The sequence below is a fragment of the Bubalus kerabau genome, chromosome 5 (assembly GCF_029407905.1).
Source record: "Bubalus kerabau isolate K-KA32 ecotype Philippines breed swamp buffalo chromosome 5, PCC_UOA_SB_1v2, whole genome shotgun sequence".
Lineage (NCBI taxonomy): Eukaryota > Metazoa > Chordata > Mammalia > Artiodactyla > Bovidae > Bubalus > Bubalus kerabau.
The window spans coordinates 54,931,969-54,956,379 of record NC_073628.1 but is presented as its reverse complement, the minus strand read 5'-3'; the positions used below and the strand labels follow the sequence as shown (position 1 = coordinate 54,956,379).

The window sequence follows — 24,411 nt, the reverse complement described above, 5'->3', positions numbered from 1 at the left end:
AATGGTTAAAAACTGAAAACATTCCCCCAAAGATCAGGAACAAGACAAGGATGTCCACTTTCACCACTATTATTCAACATAGTTCTGGAAGTCCTACAGCAATCAGAGAAGAAAAAGAAATTAAAGGGATCCAGATCAGAAAAGAAGAAGTAAAGCTCTCACTGTTTGCAGATAACATGGTACTATACATAGAAAACCCTAAAGACAGTATCAGAAAATTACTAGAGCTAATCAGTGAATTTAGCAGTCACAGGATACAAAATCAATACACAGAAATCACTTGCATTTCTATAACTAACAATGAAAAATCAGAAAGAGAAATTAAGGAATCAATACCATTCACCATAGCAACAAAAAGAATTAAATACCTAGGAATAAACTTACCTAAGGAGATGAAAGAACTGTACACAGAAAATTATAAGACACTGATGAAAGAAATCAAAATGACATAAACAGATGGAGAGATATTCCATGTTCCTGGGCAGGAAGAATCAATGGTATGAAAATGACTATGCTACCAAATGCAATCTACAGATTCAATGTGATCCCTATCAAATTATCATTGGCATTTTTCACAAAACTAGAACAAAAAATTTCACAATTCATATGGAAACACAAAAGACCCCTAATAGCCTAAGTAGTCTTTAGAAAGAGGAATGGAGCTGGAGGAATCAACCTTCCTGATTTCAGGTTATACTACAAAGCTACAGTCATCGAGACAGTATGATACCAGCACAGAGACAGAAATACAGATCAATGGAACAAGATAGAAAGCCCAGAAATAAACCCATGCACCTATGGGTACCTTTTGACAAAGGAGGCAAGAATGTACAATGGAGCAAAGACAGCCTCTTCAATAAATGGTGCTGTGAAAACTGGACAGCTACCTGTAAAAGAATGAAATTAGAACCCTTCCTAACACCTACAGAAAGATAAACTCAAAGTGGGTTAACGACATAAATGTTAGGCCAGAAACTATAAAACTCTTAGAGGAACACATAGGCAGAACACTCGATGACATAAATCAAAGCAAGATCCTTTATGACCCACCTCCTAGAGTAATGGAAATAAAAACAAAAAAGTAAACAAGTGGGACCTGATTAAACTTAAAAGCTTTTTTACAGCAAAGGAGACTATAAGCAAGGTGAAAAGACAGCCCTCAGAATGGGAGAAAATAATAGCAAATAAAACTACTGACAAAGATTAATTTCCAAAGTATAAAAGTAGCTCATACAACTCAATATCATAAAAACAAACAACCCAATCAAAAAGTGGGGAAAAAGACCTAAACAGACATTTCTCCAAAGAAGACATACAGAAGGCTAACAAACACATGAACTCTTCCTAACACCTACAGAAGAAGATGCTCAACATCACTCATTATTAGAGAAACACAAATTAAAACTGCAATGAGGTATCACCTCACACTGGTCAGATGGCCATCATCCGAAGTCTACAAACAATAAATGCTGGAGAGGGTGTGGAGAAAAGAGAACACTCTTGCATGGTTGTTTAGATGTAAATTGATACAGCCACTATGGAAGACGGTATGGAAATTCCTTAAAAAACTACGAATAAAACCACCATATGGCCCAACAATCCCACTCCTGGGCATATACCCTGAGGAAGCCAAAATTGAAAGAGACACATGTTCATTGCTCATTGCAGCACTATTCACAACAGCTACAACGTGGAAGCACCTAGATGTCCATTGACAGATGATGGATAAAGAAGCTGTGGTACATATACACAATGGAATATTACTCAGCCATAAAAGGAAGGCATTTGAGTCAGTTCTAATGAGGTGGATGAACCTTGAGCCTAAAGTCAGAAAGAGAAAACCAAATATGGTATATTAATGCATATATAGGGAATCTAGCACACTCTAGTACTCTTGCCTAGAAAGAAAATCCCATGGACAGAGGAGCCTGGTAGGCTGCAGCCCATGGGGTCGCTAGAGTTGGACACGACTGAGCGACTTCACTTTCACTTTTCACTTTCATGCATTGGAGAAGGAAATGGCAACCCACTCCAGTGTTCTTGCCTAGAGAGTCCCATGGACAGAGGAGCCTGGAGGGCTACAGTTCATGGGGTTGCAAAGAGTTGGACATGACCGAGTGACTAACGCTTTCACTTTCTGTCAGTAATATTAATAAACAGGTGTCCTGCAAGTGAAACTGAAAGGTGCTCAGTCACGTTCTACTCCTTGCAACCCCATGGGGATAATAGTAAATGCAAACCTCTTTAAAGTAAGACCAAAGAAACATAAATTCAGCCTGCGCCTGGGGCCTCCTCTCTGTGACCTTATGTATTTGTGTTTTAACTAACATTCTAAAGTGTTCCAAGCTGTCTTTTAAAAGTCCTGCCTCCGCCTTCAGTTGACAAAGGGCCATGTTTAACACACTCTGGCATGATGTAGGTTCTGCCTCCAGGCAGAAGGTGCCAGTCCACAGCAGGCCTTTCTGATTGCCATTTCTTTTCTTTGCCCCGACTGGCCAGGCTCTGCTGCAAAACTGGCCTGCTACTTCACTAACTGGGTCCAGTACAGAGAGGGGGCTGCTTGCTTCTTACCCAGGGATGTGGACCCCAGTCTGCGCACCCACCTCATCCGTGCCTTTGCTGGCATGGACAGTCACCAACTCAGCTCCATAGAATGGGATGAAGAGACACTCTACAAGGAATTCCATGGCTTGTAGAAGATGTGAGCTGCAGTGGAGGGAGTGGGGGTGGGAGGTGGAGAAAGCAGGTGCCTCCTCTCAAAGCCAGAAACCTTCCCCAGCACTTCAATCTAGCTACAGACCTGCTATGTGGATTTGGGCCAATCTCATCTCTTCTCTGAGCTTCTTGTTCTTATATGGAAGAGGCGAGTGTAGATAAAGACTTTTTTAGGGCCCTTCCAGTTTAGGTCTACATGGAATCTGGATTGTGAAACTTTTCCTCTGCTGGGAATGAGGGCCCTTATTTCTCCTAAAATCTATCTATCCTTCAGCTCAAGTGTTATTACTACCTTAATAAAGCCTGTCTGAAGATCTGCCCTGATCTCTTGCTTTCTGAGTTCATTGAGTGTACAGCTCCCCAGCCAGAGAAGAGGTCCTTAAAGGCCGGAATATGTCTTTTGTTTCCCAATCTAGAGCTTCCCTGGTACCGATTCTGAGCATAGGGATTTAGATGTCCCCAACCTCGCCTGGCATGCTGTGATTCATGGGGTTGCAAAGAGTCAGACACGACTGAGCGACTGAACTGAATTAAACTGAATCTCACCCCATCAGCCCTGCAAGTCTCCTTGCTTCCTTGTTAGTGAAATGAGTCCCAGGACCTGGCTGGATCAATCCTGGCCCTTCTCTTGTCTTCCCCAGTAATTCCAAGATGAAGACGCTGTTGGCCACTGGGGGCTGGAGCTTTGGCATTCAGAAGTGAGTTGTTGTGGGCACCTACATGGCAGGGTCCCTGATGGGGAACTGGCCAGAGAGACCCCCGTCAGGGAATCAGCCATGTTGATTCCTGGGGAGTGAGAGGGAAGAGTGGACTCTGAGAGCTGAGCTTCCTTCTGAGTTCTCGCTACCTCACTGGGAGGCAGTGGAGTGGGCTTAGCTCCAGGCCATTATATATTGTCTTGCTTTAAATGCAGCCCAGAAATTCTGACCTCGTCTCAGGCCTCAGCCGTTTCCTCCATGAAATGGGTAGAGGGAGAGTCTCAACTAATCCCAGACAACATTTAATGTCTATACTTTCTGAGCTCTGAAACAGGATATCTGGGAATTTTTGTTCCCTTTCTGGGTGTCAAAGACAGTCTGTGAGATCGAGCTGGGATAGCAGAATATTGACATTTCCAAGATATTTTTGATTATTTATGGAGATAGTGGAATGGTATATTTGGAATCAGAGTTTTCCTAGAAAGTCATGAATACATGGTCCCCTAAATTTTAAGCCAGTCTTTCTAATATTTTTGGATCATAACCCCTTTTAAAAAACTGATGAATTTTATGATTCCCCTTCCCAAAACACTAGTTATATAGATTTTTCATTGAAATTCAGAGTTCTTAGCCTGGAGTTCTAGGGCACACAAACCCCACTTAAAAACTGATGCTATTAGATAAATCAAATTAATAAATTAAAAAAAATAAAGATAGAAATAGTCTTTAAAACCTCAAGACCCCCAAGAAGTCCAGGGACTTCTTGAGAAAGTAGGATGTAGTGGTGTAGTTCCTGGGGCACCTTAGGACTTTTAAAGAGCTCTGGATTAGTAACAGTAATAACAATAGCCACGAAGCACTCTACAAATGTGAGTTAGAAGAAAAGTGACCATGTCACCCTGCCAAGGAACTAGACCAGCAGGCTCTCAAGATTACCCAGATCCTCACTAACCTGCTGGGCTTCTCTTCCTCTTCATCTTAGAAACTGACTCCTCTTCTTTTTCCAACCTCCATGCTAGGTTGACAGCCAGCTCTGATTCAGAGTAGGACAAATCTCTGGGCAGGGAAGTGGCAGTAGGCTTCTGGAGGAAATTTTGGGAAGCAGAGCTCTTAGTGAGTCAATGTTGATGTCAATATTTGGAGGCGGAGCTCACTTCTACATTGTCCCTTTCCCTTAGCCAGGCCCATAATGCTAATGCTATGCTAAGTCGCTTCAGTCGTGTCCGACTCTGTGCGACCCCATAGACGGCAGCCCACCAGGCTCCGCTGTGCCTGGGATTCTCCAGGCAAGAATACCGGAGTGGGTTGCCATTTCCTTCTCCAATGCATGAAAGAGAAAAGTGAAAGTGAAGTCACTCAGTCATGTCTGACTCTTAGCGACCCCATGGACTGCAGCCTACCAGGCTCCTCTGTCCATGGATTTTCCAGGCAAGAGTACTGGAGTGGGGTGCCATTGCCTTCTCTGAGCCAGGCCCATACGCCCCAGCAAATAGCCAGCAGCTTCTGAAGCATGCCTCCAACACTGTCCTGGCCTAGATAGCCGAGTGCCAATATCCTGAGAAGTTTCTCTCATGACTCTGAAGAAGCATGACCCACTGTACCATATAAGACAGGCCCACACTGCCCTTCATCACCCCACAGGTTCACGGACTTGGTTCACTTCAGTTCAGTTCAGTTCAGCTGCTCAGTCGTGTCCGACTCTTTGTGATCCCATGGACTGCAGCACGCCAGGCCTCCCTGTTCATCACCAACTCCCAGAGTCCACCCAAACTCATGTCCATTGAGTTGGTGATGCCATCCAACCATCTCATCCTCTGTTGTCCCCTTCTCCTCCTGCCTTCAGTCTTTCCCAGCATCAGGGTCTTTTCAAATGAGTCAGTTCTTCGCATCAGGTGGCCAAAGTATGGGAGTTTCAGTTTCAGCATCAGTCCTTCCAATGAATATTCAGGACAGACATGGTACCTACAGTCAACAACTGACAGACCTTTGTCAACTCAGCCATCAGGTTTCTGCACAAATATGACTTTGATGGCCTTGACCTTGACTGGGAGTACCCAGGAAGCTGAGGGAGCCCTGCTTCAGCACTTCACTGCCCTGGTGCAGGTATGATTGGGTGAGGTAGGAGAGATCTAGTTGGTCAGGGGGACACATAGGTGCTGCTCTGCCCCAGGCTCAGCTGCTTCATTTATCTACAAAGTATCGACCTGTGGTCAGTTTTCAGACCCCTGCATGGGAAAATTTGCTTGGGGTTCACTGCGCTACATGGTCCCTGCCTGTGTGTTTACTCTGAGCTACTCTTGCAGGACCTGGTCAATGCCTTTCAGCAGGAAGCCCAGACCTCAAGAAAGGCATGCCTTCTGCTGAGCTCAGCCATCCCAGCAGGATGACCCTACAAAGAAGCTGGATATGAATGAGGTGGACAAAATTGCTCTGTGAGTCTCAGGCAGATGGCGTGGACTCTGTGTTCTCTGCAGGGGAGAGAGACCAAGGGCAAGCTAAGCCTCCCTCAGAGTGGGGACTCACCTGTACCACCAGCAGACCCAGAAAGGATTTGCTTACTATATCTGCTACTTCACCCCTCTGGAGTCCCTGTCTTTGGAGCCCTGGACCTTCCCTTAAGAATTCAGTTTTGAAATACTCCTGGGAGGGGAAAGAGGGAAGCCCTTAGCATCTCTAGGAGAATGAGTTGTCTAGCTCCTTCCCACCCCAAACCTATAGAATCAGAACCTTTACCTTAATGAGATTCTCAGGTAATTTATTTGTACAACTAAAGTTTGAGAAATGCTGAACTAGATTTCCCTTCAAAATAGCATAAGGAATCCTGAATGGACTCTGTCCTGAGGGTGCTGAGGGGACAGATGGGGGAGCATGCTAAAGGCGTGAGCTGCCAAGAATGAGAATGGCCTGTATAATGCAGTGACTGGGGAGTGCCACCTGGGTCTCGTGTCTCCCAGAGCCAGAGAGAGCCCACCCCCACCACCCAGTGTGCGGCTGGTCTCTCCCCAGGCCACACACGTGTGGGGAAGGAAGGAGCGAGCAAGAGAGAGAGCTCCACCCTACTCACTAGCCCCTTACCCGCTCTTCCCATGCCTCATGCAGGAACCCGGATTTCTGCAGCCTGATGGCCTATGACTTCCATGGCTCTTGGGAGAAGACTACAGGGCATGACAGCTCCCTCTGTAAGAGGCAGGGAGCGTGTGGCATCATGGACAGACTCAAGGTGTGAAGTGATAGAAGACGCCCTGCACAGGCCCTTTCCAGTGGCCCCTTTCCAGCCTTAAGAAACCTAATGGAAGGGAAAAGCAGGATACCAAGCAAGACATGGAGAAGACAGGATTTGTCTGTTTCATGCTTGTTTGTTTGCTTTATTTTCCTGGTGCATGTCACTGCTGAGGAGAAACTTCCACAGGACTGGGGAAACAAGACTCGGAGGGGCACAAACAAAACCTTGTGTGCACCAGGACACAGGATAAAGGAGCAGTAACCCCAAAAGAGGCTGAGCCAGACTTGCCTGCAAGTGTTTGGGAGTCTCTGGTGGAGGCGTAGGTCAACGGTGGGCTGCCGCAGGGTCAGGGACACAGAGGCCGCAGTCTTGGGAGGCATGGTGAACTGGCATAAGTCCTTTTGGAGAAGGTCACAATGGCCCCTACCATAGTTTGGCCTCAGGCCAAACTACAGCAAGGGAACATAACCTCACTCATCAGCAGAAAATTGGATTAAAGATGTACTGGGCATGGCCTTGCCTGCCAGAGCAAGACCCAGTTTTCCCCACAACTAGCCCCTTCCATCAGGGAGCTTGCATAAGCCTCTTATCCTCATCCATCAGAGGGGAGACAAAATGAAAACCAAAATCACAGAAAACTAACCAAAATGATCACACGGATCATAGCTTTGTGTAACTTTATGAAACCATGAGCCATGACATGTAGGGTCACCCAAGACAGATGAGTCATGGTGGAGAGTTCTGACAAGCTGTGGTCTACAGGAGGAGAGAATGGCAAACTGCTTCGGAATTCTTTCCTTGAGAACCCCATGAACAGTATAAAAAGGCAAAGAGATAAGACACTAAAAGATGAACTGCCCAGGTCAGTAGGTGTCAAAGATGCTACTGGAGGGGAGCAGAGAAATAGCTCCAGAAGCAATGAAGAGGCTGAGCCAAAGAGGAAATGACTCCCAGTTGTGGATATGTCCAGTGGTGAAAGCAAAGTCAAATGCTGTAAATACCAATATTGCATAGAGACCTGGAATGCTAGGTCCATGAATCAAGGTAAATTGGATGTGGTCAAGCAGGAACAAGAGTGAACATCAATATTTTAGGAATCAGTGAACTAAAATGGATGGGAATGGGAAAATTTAATTCAGATAATGAATATATCTACGACTGTAGGCAAGAATCCCTTAGAAGAAATGGAGTAGCCCTCATAGTCAACAAAAGAGTCAGAAATGCAGTACTTGGGTGAAATCTCAGAAACGACAGAATGATCTTAGTTCATTTCCAAGGCAAACCATTCAATATCACAGTCAGTTCAGTTCAGTTCAGTCACTCGGTCATGTCTACTCTTTGTGACCCCATGGACTGCAGCATGCCATGCATTCCTGTCCATCACCAACTTCCAGAGCTTACTCAAACTCATGTCCATTGCATTGCTGATGCCATCCAGTCATCTCATCCTCTGTTGCCCCCTTCTCCTCCTGCCTTCAATCTTTCCCAGAATCAGGGTCTTTTCAAATGAGTCAGTTCTTTGCATCAGGTGGCCAGATTATTGGAGCTTCAGCATCAGTCCTTCCAATGAATATTCAGGACTGATTTCCTTAAGGATTGACCTGTTTGATCTCCTTGCAGTCCAAGGGACTCTCACGAGTCTTCTCCAAGACCACAGTTCAAAAGCATCAATTCTTCAATGCTCAGCTTTCTTTATAGTCCAACTCTCACATCCATACATGACTATTGGAAAAACCATAGCTTTGACTGGACAGGCCTTCAATGGCAAAGTAACATCTCTGCTTTTTAATATGCTGTCTAGGTTGGTCATAACTTTCCTTCCAAGGAGTAAGCGTCTTTTAATTTCATGGCTGCAATCACCATCTGCAATGATTTTGGACCCCCCAAAAATAAAGTCTAACACTGTTTCCACTGTTTCCCCATCTATTTCCCATGAAGTGGTGGGACTGGATGCCATGATCTTAGTTTTTGAATGTTGAGTTTTAAGCCAGCTTTTTCACTCTCCTCTTTCATTTTCATCAAGAGGCCTTTTAGTTCTCCTTCGCTTTCTGCCATAAGGGTGGTGTCATCTGCATATCTGAGGTTATTGATATTTCTCCCGGCAATCTTGATTCCAGCATGTGCTTTTTCCAGCCCAGCGTTTCTCATGATGTACTCTGCATTTAAGTTAAATAAGCAGGGTGACAATATACAGCCTTGGTTTACTCCTTTCCCAGTTTGGAACAGTCTGTTGTTCCATGTCCAGTTCTAACTGTTGCTTCCTGACCTGCATACAGATTTCTGAAGAGGCAGGTAAGGTGGTCTGGTATTCCAATCTCATTAAGAGTTATTCACAGTTTGTTGTGATCCACACAGTCAAAGGCTTTGGCATAGTCAACAAAGCAGAAATAGATGTTTTTTTTGAACTTTCTTGCTTTTTCGATGATCCAGTGGATGTTGGCAATTTGATCTCTGATTCCTCTGCCTTTTCTATATCCAGCTTGAATATCTGGAATTGAACATCTGTAATTCAATCCGATACCCCAACACTAATGCCAAAGAAGCTGAAGTTTAACAATTCTATGAAGACCTACAAGACCTTCTAGAACCAATACCCCAAAAAGATGTCCTTTTCATAATAGGGGGCTGGAATGCAAAAGTGGGAAGTCAAGAGATACCTGGAGTAACAGTCAAGTTTGGCCTTGGAGTACAGAATGAAGCAAGGCAAAGGCTAACAGAGTTTTGGCAAGAGAACATACTGGTCATAGCAAACACCCTCTTCCAACAACACAAGAGAGAACTCTACACATGGACATCACCAGATGTCAATATCAAAATTAGATGATTATATTCTTTGCAGCCAAAGGTAAAGAAGCTCTATGCAGTCAGCAAAAACAAGACTTGAAGCTGACTGTGGTTCAGATCATCAGCTCCTTATTGCAAAATTCAGAGTTAAGTTGAAGAAAGTAGGGAAAACCACTAAGCCATTCAGGTATCACCTCAATCAAATCTTTTATGCTTATACAATGGAAGTGATAAATAGAGTCAAGAGGTTAGATCTGACAGATTGCCTGAAGAACTATTGACAGAGGTTCTTAACACTGTACAGGAGGCAGTGACCAAAACCATCCCCAAGAAAAAGAAATACAAAAAGGAAAATGGTTGTCTAAGGAGGCCTTACAAATAGCTGAGAAAAGAAGAGAAGCTAAAGGCAAAGGAGAAAAGGAAGATGCACATCTGAATGCAGAGTTCCAAATAATAGCAAGGAGAGATAAGAAGGCTTTAAGTGAAGAGTGCAAAGAAATAGAGGAAAACAATAGAATGGTAAAGGCTAGAGATCTCGTCAAGAAAAATTAGAGATACCAAGAGATATTTCATGCAAAGAAGGGCACAATAAAGGATAGAAACAGTATGGACCTATCAGAAGCAGAAGATATTAAGAAGAGGAGGCAAGAATACACAGAGGAACTATACAAAAAAGTTTTAATGACTGGGATAACCACAATGGTATCATCACTCATCTACATTCAGACATGCTGGAGTGTGAAGTCAAGTGGACCTTAGGAAGCATTACTACAAACAAAGCTAGTGGAGGTGATAGAATTCCAGCTGAGCTATTTCAAATCTTAAAAGATGATGCTATTAAAGTGTTGCACTCAATATGCCATTAGAAATTTGGAAAACTCAGCAGTGGTCAGAGGACTGGAAAAGGTCAGTTTTCATTCCAACCACAAAGAAGGGTAATGCCAAAGAATGTTCAAACTACCACACAATTGCACTCATTTCACATGCTAGCAAAGTGATGCTCAAAATCCTTCAAGCTAAGCTTCAACAGGTTGTGAACAAAGAACTTTCAGATATACACACTAGATTTAGAAAAGGCAGAGGAATCAGAGATCAAATTGCCAACATTCATTGGATCATAGAGAAAGCAAGGGAATTCCAGAAAAATATCTACTTCTGCTTCATTGCTAAAGCTTTTGACTGTGTGGATCACACCAAACTATGGAAAATTCTTAAAGAGATGGGAATATCAGACCACCTTACCTGCCTCTTGAGAAATATATATGCAGGTCAAGAAGTAACAGTTAGAACTAGACATGGAACAATGGACTGGTTCAAAATTTGGAAAGGAGTATCAAAGCTATTTATTGTCACCCTCCTTATTTAACTTATATGTAGAGTACATCATGTGAATGCTGGTCTGGATGAAGCTCACGATGGAATAAAGATTGCCGGGATAAATATCAATAACCTCTGATATGCAATGTTACCACTCTTATGGCAGAAAGTGAAGAGGCACTAAGGGGCTTCTTGATGAAGGTGAAAGAGGAGAGTGAAAAAGCAGGCTTAAAACTCAACATTCAAAAAATAAGGTCATGGCATCTAGTCCCATTACTTCATGGCAAATAGATGGGGAAACAATGGAAACAGTAACAGCCCCCCTTTTTTTTATTCCAAAATCAATGCAGCCATGAAATTAAAAGACGCTTGCTCCTTGGAAGGAAAGCTATGACAAATCTAGACAGAGTATTAAAAGGCAGGACATCACTTCACCAACAAAAGTTTGTATAGCCAAAGCTATGATTTTTATAGTAGTCATGTACAGATGTGAGTTGGACCATAAAAACGTCTGCGTGCCAAAGAATTGATGCTTTCTAACTGTGGTGCTGAAAAAGACCCTTGAGAGTCCCTTCTACTGCAAGGAGATTAAACCAGTCAATCCTAAAGGAAATCAACCCTGAACATTCACCGGAAGGACTGATGCTGAAGCTGGAACTCCAACACTTTGACAACCTGATGCAAAGAGCTGACTCATTGGAACAGGCCCTGATGCTGGGAAAGATTGAAGGCAGGAGGAGAAGGGGATGATAGAAGAGGAGATGGTTGGATGGCATCACCAATTCAATGGGCATGAGATTGAGTAAACTCCCAGAAATAGTAAAGAATAGGGAAGTCTGTTGTGCTGCAGTTCATTGGGTTGCAAACAGTCAAACATGACTGAGTGACTGAAGACCAATAGCTGATTAACAATATTGTGATAATTTCAGGTGAACAGTACAGGGACTCAGCCACAACATATACATGTATCCATCCATTCTCCCCCAAACCTCCCTTCCTATCCAATGCCACATAACATTGAGCAGAGTTCCATGTGCTATATGGAACTTGTTGGTTATCCATTTAAAATATAACAGTGTGTACATGTTCACCCCAAACTCCCTAACTATCCTTTCCCCCAGCAACCATGTCTCATTTTCTAAGTGAGTCTCTTTCTGTTTTGTAGTAGGTTCATTTGTATCATTTCTTTTTAGGTTCTACATATAAGGGATGTCATATGATATTTCCTCTTCTCTGTCTGATGTACTACACTCAGTATGAGCTTTCTATGTCCATCCATGTGGCTGCCAATGGCATCATTTCATTCTCCCTCTCTCTCTCTCTCTCTCTCACACACACACACATACACACACACACACACACACCATATCCTCTTTAGCCATTCATCTGTTGATGGACATTTAGATTGCTTCCACATCTTGGCTGTTGTAAACAGTGCTGCAATGAACATTGGGATGCATGTACCTTTTCAAATCATGTTTTTCTCTGGATATATGCCCAGGGGTGGGATTGCAGGGTCATATGGTAGCTCTCTGGAGAAGTGAATGGCTACCCCCTCCAGTATTCTTGCCTGGAGAATTTCATAGACTGGTAGACTACCGTCCTTGGGGTTCCAAAGAGTTGGACAGCTATAATTTTGGGTATTCAAGGACCACCATATTGTTCTCTATAGTAGCTGTACCAATTTACATTCCCACCAACAGTGTAGGAGGGTTCCCTTCTCTCCACATCCTCTCCAGCACTTTTTGTGGATTTTTTGAAGATAACCATTCTGGCTAATGTGAGGTGATATCTCATTGTATTTTTGAGTTTAATTTCTCTAATAATTCTAAAGGAGATCAGTCCTGGGTGTTCTTTGGAAGGAATGATGCTAAAGCTGAAACTCCAGTACTTTGGCCACCTCATGGGAAGAGTTGACTCACTGGAAAAGACTCTGATGCTGAGAGGGATTGAGGGCAGGAGGAAAAGGGGACGACAGAGGATGAGATGGCTGGATGGCATCACCGACTCGATGGACGTGGGTTTGGGTGAACTCTGGGAGTTGGTGATGGACAGGGAGGCCTGGCGTGCTGCGATTCATGGGGTCACAAAAAGTCGGACACGACTGAGTGACTGAACTGAACTGAACTGAATAGTTAATGATGTTGAACATCTTTTCATGTGCATATTGACCATATGTATTTTTTTTTTTAAGAAATATCTGTTTAGGTCTTCTACACATTTTTTGAGTGGATTGTTTGCTTTGATGCTGTTAAGCCTTATAAGCTGTTTATAAATTTTGGAGACTAATCCCTTATCAGTCAAATTATTTGCAAATGTTTTCTCCCAATCAGTGGGTTGTTTTTTCATTTTGTTTATTGTTTTCTTTTGAAAACTTGGGTAAGTTTTCAAAAGAAAAACTTTTGAGTTTAAGTAGGTCCCATTTGTTTATTTTTGTTTTTATTTCCATTGTTCTAGGAGATGGATTGAAAAAGATGTTGCTGTGATTTATGTCAGATAGTGTTCTGCCTATGTTTTCCTCTAGGAGATCTTTAGTGTCTGGTCTCACATTTAGGTCTTTAATCCATTTTGAGCTTATTTTTGTAAATGAGTTAAAGAAAGATCTAATTTCATTTTTTTACACGTGGCTGTCCAGTTTTCCCAGTGCCTTTGTTGAAGGGATCTTTCCAATATTGTAATCTTGCCTCCGTTGTCATAGATTAATTGATCATAAATGCGTAGGTTTATTTCGGGTTTTCTATCCTGTTCCATTCATCTATATTTCTATTTTTGCACCAGCACTGTATTATTTTGATGACTGTAGCTTTGTAGTACAGTCTGAGGTCAGGAGCTTGATTCCTCCAGCTCCACTTTTCCTTCTCAAGATTGCTTTGGGTATTTGGGGTGTTTTGTTTCTCCTTACAAATTTTGAGATTTTTTGTTCTAGTTCTGTGAAAAATGATGTTGGTAATTTGATAGAGATTGCATTGAATCTATAGTTTGCTTTGAGTAATATAGTCATTTTGACTATATTAATTCTTCCAATCCATGAACACGATGTATCTTTCCATCTGTTTGTGTCTTCTTTGATTTCTTTCATCAGCATCTTATAGTTTTCAGTGACTGAAATTCATTCAGTCAACTCTGACTCTTTGCAACCCCATGAACTATACAGTCCACGGAATTCTCCAGACCAGCATACTGGAGTGGGTAGCCTTTCCCTTCTCCAGGGGATCTTCCCATCCCAGGGATCGAACCCAGGTCTCCCGCATTGCAGCTGGTTTCTTTACCAGCTGAGCCACAAGGGATTCCTTAAATTCCATGTTTCAATTTTTAATAGATACACTAATTTACTTACACAGGACATATTACCATTTGCTATGTAGCATTAAAGTTTCCAGCTAAGAAACTGGTTAGTGAGATGAGAAGCACCAGGAAAAAAGAAAGAGTCGACCATCTGAAGAGGATAATAGAGGAAAGACAAAAGGAGGCTGGATCCTTTATGATGTAGTTTAACTACTATAATGATTTTGGAACCACCTACCCCCAGACTCCTTCTTGTAAGGGATACTTAAATGTCTTTGTTTCTTTAAATCCGAGAGAGAGAGAGAGAGAGAGAGAGAGAGAGAGAGAGAGAGAAGCTAGTTATAAACTTTTGTATCAGTTCAGTTCAGTTGCTCAGTCGTGTCTGACTCTTTGCGACCCCATGAATCGCAGCACGCCAGGCCTCCCTGTCCATCACCAACTCCCAGAGTTTACCCAAACTCATGTCCATCGAGTTGGTGATGCCATCCAGCCATGTCATCCTCTGTCATCCCCTTCTCCTCCTGGCCCCAATCCCTCCCAACATCAGGGTCTTTTCCAATGAGTCAACTCTCCGCATGAGGTGGCCCAAGTATTGGAGTTTCAGCTTCAGCATCAGTCCTTCATATGAACACCCAGGACTGATCTCCTTTAGGATGGACTGATTGGATCTCCTTGCAGTCCAAGGGACTCTCAAGAGTCTTCTCCAACACCACAGTTCAAAAGCATCAGTTCTTCAGCACTCAGCCTTCTTCACAGTCCAACTTTCACATCCATACATGACCACTGGAAAAACCATACCCTTGACTAGGCGGACCTTAACTTTTGTATAGGATTCATATAAAAAATTATTTTTGGAACAAAAGTAGTTAAAAACTTGGATTTAGAAGAGAGTCATATGAAAATGGACCTATGCAGATACAAAGCTGAAGAAGGTAGAATCATTTGGCTGCGTGTAGCCTTTAGCAAGATCACAAGTGCTCAAAAAATCTTTTACCTTTTCAACCAGACTGTCATGTTTTCCTTTAAAGTCTTCACTAACCTTCAATGTTATGATAGGCACTTCTTGTAGATAATAAAAGTTGGTTTTTAGTGTTCCATGCAGGAACCAGCTTTCATGCTTTCTGAGTACAGGTCTTTTGTCTCCTTGGGTAGATTTATTCCTAGGTATTTTATTCTTCTTGATGTGACAGAATATGTAGCATCTTGGCTTATATTAGACACAATAAACCAATCTAACAGTATCATATAAACCAGTGACTATTTGGGAGGCTGTCTTTGAGCTCAAGTTTCCAGTCCAAATGGTTCCTGGTCCCTTCATATACCCTCAATCCCATTTCCTTCACAATAATGGATAACTTTTGCTCCTTGTCACTAACTGACATTCTGGAAAGTGCTTTCAGAGGCAAGAGCTTTCCCAAGTTGATAGCATCTCAGGGGACATCACTCAGGGAAGAGCCACCCCTACCCCACCCCAGTCCCTGGAAAGGGCAGACCTGAATCCAGACTGGGGTGGGTGGGGGGGTTTCCTGCCCAGCTCTTCCTCACTGAGTAGGCTAGATGGTTTTATAAGCCCATTCTATGTTTTAAAAGTCAAGACTGGCCATATCATTTCTCCTTCTTAGCATAAACAAGAACAACAAAGTGTCCTAAATTAAAATATTTGTTAATTCTGAGGAGCCCACATCTTTGTGTGTCAGCTAGGTGGGATGTTTAGGACTTCTGTGACTCTTTCACAAATAAAGTATACTTCTTTAGGCACTGGGGCCAGGTGTCTAGATCTCACACAGCCCAACCCTCCACTCCCATCTGGAAAACTATGGGTCCCAGGGGAAGCCAGCCCGGGCATGTGGGGAAACACACAAAACCCTTCAGTTGAGAGGTGAGGGGCTAGAACCCCCACTGGCATGGTGCCCTCCAAACTGTGTGCTCTGGATCAATCTGGGGGAATGGAGGCCTTTCTCCTCCTACAAAGAGGCCTTCTACTCTGCATACTGTGTGCCCTGTCAGACTGCTTCTGATCAGAGCGGTGAAGTTTCCAAATCTGGATAAAAATGCCACAGAGCTTAGCAGGGTGCTCTGATCTCTGCTTTCAGAAAGCTCTAATTTGATCAAAAAGGTAAATCTTACAGACCATCAACAAGAAATACATGTCATTCAGTACAGTGAAAATAACCTAAGTGCTAAGTGGTTGCTAGAGTAATTAGGAAATCTGGACTAAAGCAGAATGGCTTCTTGGAGAAAATGAGCCCGTCATCCTGGCAAGGAAGAGTCTTCATTATTTGTTTATTTTACAGGGCTGTATAGTGTACCTCCTCATGTTGTAAGCCTGGGGGTGTTATGTCAAGCAGTACACGATGGGAGAAGGTCTTGTGCAGAGGTGGTGAAGAAGCCCTGTGCTCATTTGTTCTATTCGTGCATCTCAGTGTCAAGTGTTGTTCTAGGCACTGGGGATACAGAGATAAATAAAATTCTCTGCTCTTGTACTGAAAGTGAAACAGCAGTGATTGTAATGATCATAATCACAGCTCCCCTTTATTGCATTGTCTTAGATCTTATACATGCATTATATCTTTTGATTTTCACAATGTTCTTAGAGACACATACTTTTATTACTTCCATTTTATAGATAGGAAGGCTGAGGCTTAGCAGTCAAATAAGTTGCTGAGTAAGGCAAGGATCTTTGCTCACTGAGTTATCCCAAGCATCTAGGACAGTACCTGGCACACAGCAAGCCTTCAATAAATATTTACTCAGTCAATGACCATCAGACTCCAGAGCCCAAGCCCTTGGCTATAGGTCCATGTAGCTTCTCTCACTGGGTTGAGGGTCTAAGATAGGATCTAAAGAAGATGGGGGCAGGGTTGGAGCCCCAGTAAAGATTCATGAAACTCCTCTGGAGCCACCAGCCTTGGATGAGCAGACCCAGTTTGAAGGCAAAGAAAATGAACCCTGACACTCCTCATCTACTACCAGGACTCTGCCACACAATGGTGGCTATGCCCGCCTATGGACAATCCTTTACCCTGGCCTCCTTGTTGGACACCACAGTGAGGGCCCAAGCCATGGCGCATGGAATTCCTGGCCCCTTTACCAAAGACGGAGGGGAACCAAAGACTGCTAGCTTACTATGAAGTAAGAAAACCCAGAACCACCCTGAGTACTGTGCAGAGCAGGGGCTCCTTCTCCCTTAACTTCTGAATGAGGATGCCAGGCATAGTGAATTCTGGTCTGATAAATTTCATCCCATGTATGTCATTTTGGTTTTATCCTTAAGCCCAGGTGCCTCACTAAATCCACAGTTCTAGATCACTCAGTCTAGAACTTCCTCGGTTCTCCAGGCTTCTCAGACATGAATTTTTAGTCTCTAGTCTCCTCATGGGGCCAAGAGTGCCAGGCTGCGATGGCGCAGGAGCGGCTGAGAAGAGCTACCCCACGTCGAAGGAGTGGCAGCTGCGAGGGTGCAGGAGGGCTGAGAGGAGCTACTCCACGTTCAAGGTCAGACGGGCGACCTCGTCCAAGGTAAGGAGGAGCGACTGCGCTTTGCTGGAGCATTCGTGAAGAGATACCCCACGTCCAAGGCAAGAGAAACCCAAGTAAGATGGTAGGTGTTGCGAGAGGGCATCAGAGGGCAGACACACTGAAACCATAATCACAGAAAACTAGCCAATCTGATCACATGGACCACAGCCTTGTCTAACTCAATGAAACTGAGCCATGCCGTGTGGGGCCACCCAAGATGGGCGGGTCATGGTGGAGAGGTCTGACAGAATGTGGTCCGCTGGAGAAGGGAATGGCAAGCCACTTCAGTATTCTTGCCTTGAGAACCCCATGAACAGTATGAAAAGGCAAAATGATAGGATAATGAAAGAGGAACTCCCCAGGTCGGTGAGTGCCCAATATACTACTGGAGATCAATGGAGAAATAACTCCAGAAAGAATGAAGGGATGGAGCCAAAGCAAAAACAATACTCAGTTGTGGATGTGACTGGTGGTAGAAGCAAGGTCCGATGCTGTAAAGAGCATTATTGCATAGGAACCTGGAATGCTAGGTCCATGAATCAAAGCAAATTGGAAGTGGTCAAACAGGAGATGCTAAGAGTGAACATCGGCATTCTAGGAATCAGCGAACTAAAATGGACTAGAATGGGTGAAATTAACTCAGATGACCATTATATCTACTACTGTGGGCAGGAACGGAGAAGGCAATGGCACCCCACTCCAGTACTGTTGCCTGGAAAATCCCATGGATGAAGGAGCCTGGTAGGCTGCAGTCCATGGGGTTGCACAGAGTCGGACATGACTGAAGCGACTGCAGAAGCAGTGGGCAGGAATCTCTTAGAAAAAATGGAGTCGCCATCATGGTCAACAAAAGAGTCTGAAATGCAGTACTTGGATGCAATCTCAAAAATGCAGAATGATCTCTGTTCGTTTCCAAGGCAAACCATTCCATATCACAGTAATCCAAGCCTATGCCCCCAACCAGTAACACTGAAGAAGCTGAAGTTGAACGGTTCTATGAAGACCTACAAGACCTTTTAGAACTAACACCCCAAAAAGATGTCCTTTTCATTATAGGGTACTGGAATGCAAAAGTGGGAAGTCAAGAAACACCTGGAGTAACAGGCAAATTTGGCCTTGGAGTATGGAATGAAGCAGGGCAAAGGCTAATAGAGTTTTGCCAAGAAAATGCACTGGTCATAGCAAACACCCTCTTCCAAAAACAGAAGAGAAGACTCTACACATGGTAATCACCAGATGGTCAACACTGAAATCAGATTGATTATATTCTTTGCAGCCAAAGATGGAGAAGCTCTATACAGTCAGCAAAAACAAGATCGGGAGCTGACTGTGGCTCAGATCATGAACTCCTTATTGCCAAATTCAGACTTAAATTTAAGAAAGTAGGGAAAACCACTAGACCATTCAGGTGTGGCCTAAATCGAATCCCTTATGATTATATAGTGGAAGTGAGAAATAGATTTAAGGGCCTAGATCTGATAGACAGAGTGCCTGATGAACTATGGACATTGTTCATGACATTGTACAGGAGACAGGGATCAAGACCATCCCCATGGAAAAGAAATGCAAAAAAGCAAAATGGCTGTCTGGGGAGCTCTTACAAATAGCTGTGAAAAGAAGAGAAGTGAAAAGCAAAGGAGAAAAGGAAAGATATACACATCTGAATGCAGAGTTCCAAAGAATAACAAGGAGAGATAAGAAAGTCTCCCTCAGCAATCAATGAAAGGAAATAGAGGAAAACAACAGAATGGGAAAGACTAGAGATCTCTTCAAGAAAATTAGAGATACCAAGGGAACAGTTCATGCAAATATGAGCTCGATAAAGGACAGAAATGGTGTGGACCTAACAGAAGCAGAAGATATTAACAAGAGATGGCAAGAATACACAGAATAACTGTATAAAAAAGATCTTCATGACCCAGATAATCACGATGTTGATCACTCACCTAGAGCCAGACATCCTGGAATGTGAAGTCAAGTGGGCCTTAGAAAGCATCACTATGAACAAAGCTAGTGGAGGTGATGGAATTCCAGTTGAGCTATTTCAAATCCTGAAAGATGATGCTGTGAAAGTGCTGCACTCAATAGGCCAGCAAATTTGGAAAACTCAGCAGAGGCCACAGGACTGGAAAAGGTCAGTTTTCATTCCAATCCCAAAGAAAGGCAATGCCAAAGAATGCTCAAACTACCACACAATTGCACTCGTCTCACACTCTAGTAAAGTAATGCTCAAAATTCTCCAAGCCAGGTTTCAGCAATATGTGAACCATAAACTTCCAGATGTTCAAGCTGGTTTTAGGCAGCCAGAACCCATCACTTCATGGAAAATAGATGGGGCACCAGTGTCAGACTTTATTTTTTGGGGCTCCAAAATCACTGCAGATGGTGATTGCAGCCATAAAATTAAAAGATGCTTACTCCTTGGAAGGAAAGTTATGACCAACCTAGATAGCATATTGAAAAGCAGAGACATTACTTTGCCAACAAAGGTCCATCTAGTCAAGTCTATGGTGTTTCCAGTGGTCATGTATGGATGTGAGAGTTGGACTGTGAAGAAAGCTAAGCACCGAAGAATTGATGCTTTTGAACTGTGGTGTTGCAGAAGACTCTTGAGAACCCCTTGGACTGCAAGAAGATCCAACCATTCCATTCTAAAGGAGATCAGTCCTGGGTGTTCATTGGAAGGACTGATGCTGAAGCTGAAACTCCAATACTTTGGCCACCTCATGTGAAGAGTTGACTCATTGGAAAAGACTCTGATGCTGGAAGGGATTGGGGGCAGGAGGAGAAGGGGACGACGGAGGATGAGATGGCTGGATGGCATCACCGACTCGATGGACATGAGTTTGAGTCAACTCCGGGAGTTGGTGATGGACAGGGAGGCCTGGCGTGCTATGATTCATGGGGTCGCAAAGAGTCGGACACGACTGAGTAACTGAACTGAACTGAGTCTCCTTATGACAAGGAGACAATGCATGCAGTGCCTCTCATCGCCTTTCCAGCTCTGCCGTCTTCTCCTACAGGTCTTCTCCGGCAAGGGTGTTGCTGAGCACAGAATCAAGGACCAGAAGGTGCCCTATGTCTTTCAGGGCATAGTGGGTAGGTTTTGATGATGTGGAGAGCTTCAAAACTAAGGTGAGACTCAGCCCTTCTAGGAGAAGGTGGTTCTGTGCCCAAGGCCTGTCGAAAACAATGACAGTATTAAGAATCTCTACAAGAAGAAATATCCTTTTATTTCTTCAAGAAGAGATATCTCTTCAGGAAGAAATACCCCAGCATCTCACAGAACTCCATGTGATAACACTTTGTACCCTTATCACTTGGTAAGAAAAGACACAATGGCAAAAACTGCTCTACACTGAGTGTCACTCTGAAAATACTCGCATTTTATTAAATACAAATTATACAGTCATATAAGAGGAAAAATACATACAGTAAGGCATATCATTTTAAAAATTAATTTATTTTTTATTGAAGGATAATTGCTTTACAGAATTTTGGTGTTTTCTGTCAAAGCTCAACATGAATCAGCCATAAGTGAAGTGAAGTCGCTCAGTCGTGTCCGACTCTTTGAGACCCCATGGACACCAGGCTTCTCCGTCCATGGGATTTTCTAGGCAAGAGTACTGGAGTGGGGTGCTATTTCCTTTTCCAGGGAATCTTCCCAACTCAGGGAACGAACCCAGGTCTCCCACATTGTAGACAGACGCTTTACCACCTGAGCCACCAGGAAAGTCTGAATCAGCCATAGGTATACACATAACTCCTCCCTTTTGAAACTCCTTAAGACATGTCATTTTATTCAATCCATTGACAATATTTGGTGCATGTTCAAATTATAGACCCTTTGATTTACTTACATGACACCCTCTCCACTGCTGTCCAAAGTTGGTGGCTCAAAACTTGAGTAATTTACTTGTCTCCATATCTTTCTCCTCAGTGAGGTTGTCGGTTTCTGTAGAGGGACCTGCATTTGCTCATCTTCCTGTCTCATGTCAGTTATGAAGGGCAGACAGAGGCAGGTTCTTCTGGAGGTGTAGACAAAATGCCTTGGAGGAACTGAGGAGGCAGCATGATCCTGGCTGGGGAAAATGAGAGGATGGATTGTGGTGGAAGAGCTTTTGTGGAAGTCTTAAAGCAGGGAAGCTGGGCCTTCTGGGGAGGAAAGTGCAAGAGAAGGACATGGTGGGGGGAAAGAGGAAGACGGCCTCTGAGAGCAAGTTGAAGTCCTGAGTGGGGACTGGTGTCAAAAGGGAGGGAGACTGGGGCCAGACCACCCCTATCTTCTAACCCCAGCACCACACTAGAGGTAAGCCTTGGCCCCCTAACGGGGCTGGGGCCAGGAAAGCCTACTCGGAAGGGACACGCAGCCATCCCCTAAAGAAGCCCCAGAGAACTGGTGGGGGAAAAAAGGCCCTCGGGATGGAAAAATACGTGAAGATGAAATGGATTCAGGTCTTTGGGGAAGCTGTCATTCCCTATTGGAACTGAACTCCTCACAATCAGCAGACAGCACCCCAAACAGAAAAGGCTGAGATGTTAAGGCTTCCAGTCTAAGGAAGGCCACAAACCCATGTATTCCTCATACCCCTACCCTCATGCCCACCTCCACTGAGCTTATATTATGCATAAGATTCCAGAATGAATCATTCCTAGCAGGAATCAGGACTCGTGGTCCTGTGGGGGTGTGGAGAAGAGAACCCTGCATAGATGAGAAAGCTGGCTCTGGGCTTCTGCCCAGGCTTCCCCGGGCTCCTCCACCACAGTCTCACGCTCGCACAGCTCAGCTTTCTGAAACAGAGAGCTCTCCAGGGGCCATGGTTTGGACACTGGACACAGATGATTTTGCTGGCTTCTTCTGTAACCAGAGTTGGTATCCCCTCATCAAGACATTGCGGTTGGAGTTGAGTGAGTAAGGGGCTAGGAGCCAGAGGCAAAATTCTGGGTAAAGTATGAATACCCCCCTCCCCGCCCCACCTCCCTGAACCTTAGGTTCTGACTTCTTCTGAGGAAATAACTGCCCCAGTACTGTGATTTCCCAAATTCTTCCCCCAGGAGCTGAGGAAGCTGTTGCAACCGTTCTCTTTTCTCACTTTCTTCTTCCTCTTTATGGTTGTGCCAGTGCTGGCCAAGGGTGTTGGTGACCGGCACTTCCGGGCAGAGGGCGCTCAGCCTGTCTTCTCAAGGAGGAAGCCTGTGCTCAGCCTTCAGTGTGGCCCCCACGGGCCCTCACCGTTACTTGGTTGGGTCTGCATATGATGGCCACTTGTGGCACTCGCAGCCCTGGTGTTTCCTGTAGAGCTGTGCTCCAGCTGTAGGAATGGCTGTTCTCTGCCAGGGGTGTCTGACTTTCCCTGCCCCTAGGCTATGGCATGTTGCGCTGCTGCCTGACTATGGTCTACTGACTATGCTGCCTGTGTGTTGGCCTATGGGTTTGAGATCTTTTGGAAGAGTCTTGTTTGAATCATTGCTGTTTCCCCAGGTCTTCCATATATGCCTTTAGACCCCCCCCAGAACCTGATGTTTCTGCACCACCCCAGCCCTCTGAACCTGAGCATGGTTCCAGCCTTGGACAAGACGCTTCATGCCAGGGCAAAGCTGATGGGCTTCACCCCAACCCTCTGGAGCGGTCCAATTACTACAGTTGTACAGGGGGTGGTTGTTCCAGCAAAGCAGCCCGAGGAGCCTGGTATTCAGCTCCTCTTGCAAACTCTGCACCTGGAGTTGAGTCTCCAAGGCCCCTTCAGCCCCAGCACCTGGGTAAGGGCCCAGGACCATTCCACATCCCACCTCCCTAGCGCTCCCTCGTGGCTACAGTCAGGCTTCCTGCGTCTTTCCTCATTCAAGCTTTCTGTTCTCAGCCTTGGGCAGCCTCTGTCAGCAGCCCCGTTCTACTCTTCCTGGGCTGCCTTATTTTACTTGAAAAATAAATCTTTGGCTTGCACCTCACTGTCCTCAGATGTGATAATTTACAGAGGCTATCTGAGCACTCTGTTAGTTCAAAACCTACCCTGAGGAAGGCAGAGAACCAAGAGTGGGAGGTGACAAAAGGTATGCCTAGGTCAGAGCCCGGTAAGAAGGTGGTCCATGAGGGGTATGTCAGGTTCTGCTCTAGGTCTCTCCTCGAAGACTCCACTTTCCAGTGGGCCGCATCCCGGGTACAGATGACTGCATCTGGGGCATGGCCCTGGATCTGACGGGTTATTCACTGGCTCAGAAACCTTTGGAGAGGACTCTTCCTGATAACCTCACTCAAGTGTTATTCCCAAGATGCACACTAGATGGCAGCAGAAAAGAGCTTTTCCCTGCCTTAAAAGCTCTGCTCACGAAGGCAATGGCACCCCACTCCAGTACGCTTAAAGCCCATGGACGGAGGAGCCTGGTAGGCTGCAGTCCATGGGGTCGCTAAGAGTCGGACACGACTGACCGACTTCACTTTCACACATTGGAGAAGGAAATGGCAACCCACTCCAGTGTTCTTGCCTGTAAAATCCCAGGGACGGGGGAGCCTGGTGGGCTGCCGTCTATGGGGTTGCACAGAGTTGGACACGACGGAAGCGACTTAGCAGCAGCAGCACGGTCTCTCTGCTTTAGGATGAGAATCCAGGCCCACTGCTCCTAAGCTCTTTTGCCAGATGTGTGCACTCAGTCATGTCTGACTCTGTACCCTTTGGATTGTAGCCCGCCGGGCTTCTTCTTTATAGGATTTTCCAGGCAAGAATACTGGTGTGCGTTGTCATTTCTTCCCTTAGGGGATAGTCCCAAGTCAGGGATCACAACCTTGTCTCCTGAGTATCCTGCTCTGCAGGCAGATTTTGTACTGCTGAGCCACTGGGGAAGTCCTAGTTGCCAGAGGAGTCTGGGTCAATT

General features: G+C 44.6%; 1 protein-coding gene across 1 annotated transcript in view; it reads left to right on the top strand.

The window, feature by feature from the left end:
* CHIT1 (chitinase 1) overlaps positions 1 to 23,269 on the top strand; it is a 36,519-nt gene extending 13,250 nt beyond the window's left edge. The window contains 18 exon segments of the mRNA XM_055583746.1: positions 2,500 to 2,701; positions 3,357 to 3,413; positions 5,362 to 5,490; positions 5,492 to 5,516; positions 5,717 to 5,824; positions 5,826 to 5,845; positions 6,513 to 6,635; positions 10,908 to 10,938; positions 15,509 to 15,530; positions 17,011 to 17,135; positions 17,137 to 17,154; positions 20,565 to 20,635; positions 20,637 to 20,676; positions 22,324 to 22,348; positions 22,351 to 22,449; positions 23,024 to 23,040; positions 23,043 to 23,196; positions 23,199 to 23,269. Of these exon segments, the coding sequence (XP_055439721.1) occupies positions 2,500 to 2,701; positions 3,357 to 3,413; positions 5,362 to 5,490; positions 5,492 to 5,516; positions 5,717 to 5,824; positions 5,826 to 5,845; positions 6,513 to 6,635; positions 10,908 to 10,938; positions 15,509 to 15,530; positions 17,011 to 17,135; positions 17,137 to 17,154; positions 20,565 to 20,635; positions 20,637 to 20,676; positions 22,324 to 22,348; positions 22,351 to 22,449; positions 23,024 to 23,040; positions 23,043 to 23,196; positions 23,199 to 23,269 (1,337 nt within the window).
* Positions 23,270 to 24,411: the final 1,142 nt, after the last annotated feature.